General features: G+C 43.7%; 1 protein-coding gene across 1 annotated transcript; it reads left to right on the forward strand.

Moving 5' to 3' along the window:
- Positions 1-6,201: 6,201 nt before the first annotated feature.
- LOC104544235 (protein shisa-1-like) lies at positions 6,202-7,709 on the forward strand. The gene is made up of 2 exons (XM_010189052.1): positions 6,202-6,472; positions 7,219-7,709. Exons 1-2 carry the CDS (start codon positions 6,202-6,204, stop codon positions 7,707-7,709), a joined length of 762 nt encoding a protein of 253 aa, XP_010187354.1.
- The last annotated feature ends 488 nt before the right edge of the window (positions 7,710-8,197 follow it).

Raw genomic sequence — 8,197 nt, forward strand, 5'->3', positions numbered from 1 at the left:
ACAAAAAATAAAATTAAATCGAGGGATTGTGACAGGCGATCCCCAAACCAGAAGCCAGTGAAGATAAATCCAATTCCACAATGAATATACGAGCGGCACAAGGTCTGCCAGCACCTTCAAAGCAGCAGTAAGTGACTGGTGACTTCTCACAAGTGTCAGGGCAATGGCAGAGCTGCCAAGAAGATCACAACTTGTGTCTGCAGAGTGTAAGGAAGTGTCAAGAGAGACAAGCGCAAGGGACATCCAAGTAATTTCAAGAAAGAAACAAGCAGTAACCAGAAAGCACTACACAGACTTAGACCAAGAGATAGAAGAATGAATCTTGCAATAGACATCTAAATCAATTTAATCTTCAATACAGTGCCTACAATCTGAAAGCCCTCAGTGATGTGGTGTTTTGGAAAGGATTGCCTCTTTGCTGGTTTCCGTATTTTCTCTGTGTGTCTTCCTTTCTCTGGGACTGGTTGAAAGCTGCAACTTACAGCCATTTCCTACATGGCCTTGCTCCCACAGAAATGTAAAAAGGGAAGTGGTTTAGAAAGGTGTCTACATTATGGCATCTTCTTTTCTGAATATAACTGTGAAGGATGTGTTCCCGCATGAAATTATCTAGTAATTTTCTTGTCTTTATTTTCAGTGTTTCAAAGTGTTCTTAGGAGCAGCACTGCCAGACTTCCAACATATTGTTATGGTTATCACCTTGATAAATATAACCCTATTCTGTCTGCTCACCCCTCTCTGTGAGTCTTTCCTGCTAACTCCTTCTCCTCTTTCCTATCAAGCATAAGTTTATTTTCTTTATTTCCAGCCTCTTCACAGCCTTTTCCTCAACCAGTTTCCAAAATCTTTATGCCTAGTCTTCACCTTTTCTACCATGTCTCAATCACCATGAAAATGTTCATTCCAAATCCCTGCTAGTCCATAGAAATCCTCCAGCTTATGGAAACTTCAGTGATAATGCTATGAGGGTTTTTTTGCACTTTCCATTCCCGTGTTCATTGCACATCTCCTCTGCAAAATGCCTCACGTGAATACTCTTAGCAACTTACGGCGGAAACTGTTTCCTTATTATTTTATACAGCACCTCTCACAGTTTCTTTGATTGACAGGTAAAACACACAGAAATACAAATGCAATTGCTATTTCACAGCCTAACAGACGCCCTGTCAGGACCTGCTCCTGGCCGTGCTCTGATGAACCCAAATGCCTGCCAAGCCCTTCAGTGAAGCTTAAGAAGCATGATGCAAGCTGTCACCATCCTGCTCGGTGACTTGACTTCAGTTCAGATAGAAATGCCAAGCCTCTGATAGCAGGCTTTTATACTTTGCTAGCAAAAGCCTACTGCAGAAAAATTCAACAGAAAATAGTAAGGGCCCCAGGGGTCTGATATTCATCCAATTCAGAGCTGGAGATTTTAAGAGCTGGTTTTCCTGTGAGATTTCCAGCATTTCAGGCTTCTAATCCTTTTAAACTCTGAAGCAGCAGCATCTCAATAAAAGAAAGAAAAACTTCGAACTAACTCTATTAAAAAAATAATAAAATTCAGACTTGTTTGAACTCCGAACACGTTGTGATTTGAGTTGGTAATGAAAGTTTGGCTTAACTCTTCCTGTGTTTGATTTTAGGCTCCGTCTGCTGCAGCAGCTTTGTTCAGCACCACCTGGGCCTGATCTTTACTTGGCAGCTCCTGCTGACTCCTAGGGATGGAGGACTCATCCTCTCTTGAAAATCAGACCTATTGTAAATCAACAATCAGGAGCATTCAGGCTGCACAAAAACCACACCTCACTAAATCACCATCTCAATAAATTCTGCCACTCTCTTTTTGGTTCATCTTTTTAGGTGAGGAGGACCATTGAGCTGTCCAGGCTTTTGCTGGCATCACGATGGGGCTCATTGCAGAGGGAAGAGCCCAGCAGGGACCACTCCAACACCTGATTTCCTCCCTCAAAAGCCTTGTGGTAGACAAGTGCAGAAATGAGCTCTTCAGTCAGGAGAAAACAGCTGGGAGAAGGAAAATCACCAGGAGTGAAGGGGCTGTCAAAGTCTAACTCAAGAAAAATTTAAGACCTGGATTTTTACTGAAGTCTGATAGAAATGGCTGGTTCCATCAAAAAAATAATGCCCCCTAAAAAAGGCTAATGGTGTTAAATCCACTGATGGGAGCCACCTCTGTCCCATTCTCTTTGCTGAGAAGAATAAACAGAATTGACTGGTTTAAATAGTTCTCGCTTTTGTTTTTAAAGAGTTGGCAACCTAGAAAATAAGACTGTAAAATATAGGCTCTGTTTAGATTTTTGTGCCTGGGCAAGTCATTACTAACGGAACACATAGGACTGTGAGTATTAGGTATGGACAACTATTGTAACTGCACATAAAGATGAAAGATAGAGGTGTCTTCTTCTGCTTGCACCTCTCAAAGCAGCATGCTAACTTGTTTGCTGTCATTTTTTCTTTATTTTTGCTTATGAAAGCTCTGTGTAAATTTCTGAAACTGAAACTCAGTTGAATTTGCATCTCACTTTCAAAAAAGAAAAAAGCTAACCTGCCAAAAAAGAAGAATAATTTTTTAAAAAAGCAGTAAATTGGAGAGCTGGCTACTCCAGCACCTCCATTCCTAATGCTCCAGGGTGCCTCCTCTGGCATCATTCTTATCAGCACTGGTGTTGCTAAAGTAAAGCCACATTGATAAGGTAAAGCCACACGTCTGCAGGACACTGCTTACATGAGCACACAGCACTAAAGCCAACCGCCAGGCCTCTAATGGGCAGTAATTGTTTCTACACTAAACATGTGGAGATTGTGTCCCTTTTTAAACTAATAAGCTCACAGGTCTGCTAGTCGTCTTCTGCAGAGGCAGGGTACATTTTTACAGACACTGATGTTGGTGATTCTCTGGTCTGTTTTCACCTAAAACCTGGCCAAACCATTTACAGAACAGATGAAGTCATACAAGCCTACATTACTGCGAGCTATTTTCTCAGTAACATAAGGAGATCTTGGTGCCACATCACAAAAGAGAACCTGACACCAGGTTTAAATCTGTATCTTCAGAAAACAGCTGATACTGCAGCTGTCTCATCTTCGTTATAGTAAACAGGTAATTATTAGTTTATCTTTTAGTTTCCTCATTATTTGCTAAGGAAGTATCCACAGCATGTTCAGGGATGAGGCCCCTTCACTAATCAGCCTCCAGTAATGATGTGCAGAGAAAGATGTAGAGTCATATTTGCAAAATTCCTCATAGGCAGCATTTGCTCAAGAGCCACACTCATGAAATGCAAAGAATGAAGTCCCTATAGGGCATTCTCATTGTGCCTTACATACTTCCCTGTATTTTATTTAGGTCCCAGTCTTGGCGCTGATGCAGAGGGAAGCAGCACACAGCATCAGGAGAGGACTGCAGGCTCCTGTCAGCACAGAGGGATTAGTTCTGCCCTTGTTTCTTCTGTATTGAATGTTCACTTGGCATTAACAAATGTCAAGAACATACCTGAAATCTGGTGGCAGAGTTCAATCAGCATTACTGAAAATTGTAAAATACGGATACTGAACACTGGTACTGCAGGGAAGGCAAAGCAGCTGCAGATCAGGAAGTTTCCAGTTTGTGCCTTCTGCTTAGAAAAACAGGAATTTTTAATAATCTTGCTGCGCACATAAAATTCACGAGGGGGAATGTACATTTCCCTAAATAAGAGAAACAACTCTCACATGGAAAAAAAGACTTCTCTCTAAGGGCTATTTCCGTGGTAACTTGGAAATTCAAAGCTCAAGCTGTTTTGGCTGCAGGGATACTCAGAAAAGGTAACAAGATTGTTTGTTGCTGTTAATAATGGGAAATCATCATCACTGTCCTCTCATGCAAAATAGGCTGGGTTGTTTTTGTTTAAAACTTCCCCAAAGCTGGCAGAGAACAAGCACAAAAGATTTCACCCTGGCAGGTGAAAGACTTCAGAAAGCTGAGAGTGACTGAACACAAGAAATTAGAACAGAACCTTATTCATGATTTACCCTTGTAGTCCACAACCAGCATCCCAATATATCCATGTAGTTCAAATTCACAGTGTTTCACAAGTTGTGTAAGCATATACGAGTCTTATACACACACACCCCCCCCATGGCATTTGGTTTCCAATTTATCCCTAAGTGAGGTAGTGCAATCCTATGCAGGGAAGCATAATACATGGCTATGTAGTTAAAGATAGTGTACATGCAGAGAGGAAATCCTGTAAAGGCAGCCGTCATTCAAAGTGTTAATGCTAAGAACTTTAGGCATTTCTTAGCATTTGAATACCAGACTTAGCAGGTGTCTTTATACTCTTTCAATGTGGAAGATGGGAGGAAATAATTACATACTGTTATCTTTACTGAGGTAGGTTTTATTACGATGAACTCTGCAAAGTGCCAAGCACATTCTTAAAGCCTGTCTGAGGCTGCTTTTTCCCTTAACAACAAGCAATAAAAGTTAGTATTTAGTCTGGCCTAATAGTGTGGAGGTTGAATGTGTGAATAAACTAGAATTTGCCTTAAGGCAAATACAGCTTTGTGCTTAAAGTATTCAGTGCTTGAAAGGCCCAGTCCCAGACAGCCCATCACTCACCTCTGGCTGGCTTTTAAAGGGTGCTGGGGCTGTGAAGTAATTTCTAGGCTGTGCCCACGGATTTATAGGATTAAGTCCTATGCAATCAAGCCAACCTTACCCTTGCAGAGCTGAAATATCAGGGCAAAATATCTCAGTGCACTGAGCAGCATTTGGACAGGGCTCTAGTACTGAACAGAGATTTCATTTAACGTTTTTGAATCCAAGGATCTCTGTAACCACGTTTGCCAAAAAGCCAATTAAAAAATGATGCACGAAAGGTGACTGGCAAAGGTGATGAGCACTTGTGTCTTTGGTAGACTGAAATATGACTGAACTGAACCTAGAAAATAGTTAATAAAGCATAAATGTGCAAGCTGCTATCTAATACTAAAACAAAGGAAAACATCAGAAGGGAGATAATTTTGTGCAAATGTTTCTAAAAATTTGCACCATTGGACAACCTCTCTCTACAATCAGTGGCAGCACTCCTAAAAAAATTGAATGGAAACTGGCTGTTGTGTACATTAAAGAATAAAATTTGGAGTCTTCAAGCAAGCTGCAAATAAGGCTATGCATTCCCAGGATACTGGTCCAAAAGATGTTGCCCCAACTCCCTGCTTTTCAAAGTGCTCAATTAGCAGCAATTTTGTTCCTCACTGCAGTTAAGCTCAGGGTAGCCAAGCTACAGACATAGATCCTGTAAATATCACAACTACTGAGACTTGTAAGGGGACTAAGAAAGACCACAAATACTCTGGTTTTATTTTTAGTTCAAAGATGAAGAGGTCACTACACTCCTGTGTTACTATGGGGTCTTTGTAACACTGTAGGATTTTTCTGTGTAGGTGAAACTTCTACGATCTTAAAATAGGCATTTTGTCCCCGGAAACATGCTTTTTACTTCATGGCTTGTAGGGAGGGAAAGCAGAAGTGCAAAAGACCCTTTAAAATTTTCAGCCTCTAGGTTTTTAACTATGGAGACAAAAATGAGACCAACTTAGAGCTGTCAAAATTAATTTTTCCTACATTTTCATATTAAAATCTTCTTCTACTTATGTAATTGGTTATCAATGTTAAACAAGGTAAAAATTACACTCCAGAGCCCTCTAGAAGCTGGTTATCCCTGAATGTTCTTTCTGCTCTAGAAATGATATTTCTCACTCGTCCTCATGTGTTGTCCCCAGGTTAGCCCCACTCTCCCAGTTCAGCTCCTGAAGAAATGAAGCTTTGGTACCAGTATAGCCCTGGACTTTCTGCCTTTTCCCTCAGTCTGGTAATGGTGCTGTACTGGTGGAAATGTGTACCCACGGGCCTGAGATGTGCCCTCACCAGCAGAAACCAGTGCCTGCTTCCTGCGGGGATGAAGGAGGGAAATGAGGAAGGTGGAGCTGGAGTTTGCAAATAGGTTTCAATTACTGGGGTCCTTCTTTGTTGCTTTAAGGAGAGGGGATTAGAGGCAGGCCAAGAGATAAAACCTCCTGCAGTCAGAGCTCAGGCAGTGCCTTGGTGGGCAGCTGGGCTCTGCCTGGGGTGCCTTACCTTTAAAAGAGGAAAGAAGGGAAAAATAAAGCACAGTGTGGGCCAAGTGGCTAAGAGGTGAGCTGCCCTGCTTGCCCAGTATGGCAAGGGGGGTTCCCTGTGCCCTGGTGCTGCTGCTGGCCCTGCAGTGCGGCTCTGGGTGGGCCGGGGAGTACTGCCACGGCTGGGCCGGCAGCCCCCAGCGCTGGCACCGCGGCTTCCAGTGCCCCGAGCGCTACGATGGCCCAGAAGCCACACTGTGCTGTGGGACCTGCAGCCTGCGCTACTGCTGCTCGGCCAGAGAGGCCCGCCTGGACCAGGGCCGCTGTCCTGGTGACCAGCAACAGCCCAGCCCCAGGCCTCCAGTGCCAGGTAAGCGTTCTGTGCCTCTCGGCGATGCGGGGAGCATCTCAGGTGCGCTTGATTCCCTTGGTGGCTTTCTTCCTGACCTTCCCTTGGTGGCACCAGTCAGATCCTTCCTCTGTATCCCTGCCATTAAATGCTCCAGGCTGTAACCACTGCAGCAGAAGGGCACAGGGGGTTTGTTTTGGGGGATACATGAGCCAGAGCCACTCAGTTTCTTTTGCTGGGAGCAGGGAATAACTTGGGGCTTTGCTTGGATGACTTTTCTATCAGAAAAGCCTCTGAGCTACAAAGTAATCTGGTAACACCGCTGATGTTTGTCTCCCAGGTAGAACATGTGTGTTGCTAACTTGCTCTGTTAAAGCATGTGGATGCCTCTGAGTAATGCATTTTGACTTGTAAAAAGGCTTGCAGCCCTCAAACCCAAGTTCCACAGGCAACTCAACAGCAGTTTAGGTACTAACTCTGTGTTGAAACTCAGTTACACATCTGAATTAATCTGAATTTCTACTTAATCACGCACAAGTGAACAGTAGCTGTGACATTTAAGTTCTGGAACAGCTCTTGCCTGGGTATAAATGGCAGATGCTATAGCAGCAATTGTCAGTTTTTAATCTTCTCACTGCAACAAGAGAAGGCTTGAGAGTAAAACTACTCTGGTTTACTCCCCAGTGCATGCATGTCTTAAGGGATGATGACAGATATAACCTAGGAGACTCATGTGCAGTTGGTTAATGTCACTTTTCCATTTCCAGTGCCCGTATACCTGCCATTCCTTCTCGTTGGGTCTGTATTCGTGGCGTTTGTTGTTGGTGGTGCCTGTGTGGGAATTTGCTGCTGCAAATGCCTGAAATCGCAGGATGAGGGGCAGCAAAGTGGACTTGCACCTGGCCAGGCTTGGCTACTGGAACCTGAGCTCCCCTCTCGCCTCTCCAGCTCCAGTTCTGCCACCAGAAGCTCCCCGAGCAGCGGTCCTCAGGCCAGCAGCATCTGCATGACTCTAGCTCCGTCCCTGCCTGTTCTTGGGTTGGCAGAGGATGCTCACTTCTTAAATCCCCCACCTACTAGTGGGCAGCTCTTGCACCCTTCCCATGCTAACCACAGAATACCAACTGATCACATCGCAATAATGGCTCCAGCATTTCCACCTTTTCTTAAAAGAACAATTTATGGACACGGTGCTAACACAACCCCTCTTGGGGTAACACATGGTGATCAAATTATGTACTCGGGAGTTCATGTCTGAGAGATGACGCAGCAGCACACAGCCGGAACTGGATGCTACTTCGCTGATAAAAAGTTATCTGGGACTGAACGAGGACTTTCAAAGGTTTAACACTATTGGGAAGTGCATAAATTTTGGCTTTTATAGCTTTGAAGATTACATTGTAGAAGTTCTTTTAGCTTCTTGGTTTTTTTAACTTGTATTCTTTTAATACTACTTAAAAAGGCAAGATTCTGAGGCCTGCATACCTGTCCAAGGAATGACTGAGACCATAGAAATGAGTTTCACTCTTCCCTGGTTCAAGCTGCCATACCGCGCTCTGGGGGACAAGGTTTCAATGTCTGTGGCTGTGTCACCTCTCAGCAACTTAGAACAGGGAGATGCCTTAGTGGAGTTATTAACTGTGGACACTTGACAGCCTGTAAAGCAGAGGAAGGCTGTACTTAATCCACACACTTCTACGGGTAAACTGAGGCAAGATGGTAAAACACAGTCTGTGCCTCACCTGC

Source organism: Mesitornis unicolor, unplaced genomic scaffold, assembly GCF_000695765.1.
Source record: "Mesitornis unicolor isolate BGI_N332 unplaced genomic scaffold, ASM69576v1 scaffold1447, whole genome shotgun sequence".
In the NCBI taxonomy this organism is placed as follows: Eukaryota; Metazoa; Chordata; class Aves; order Mesitornithiformes; family Mesitornithidae; genus Mesitornis; species Mesitornis unicolor.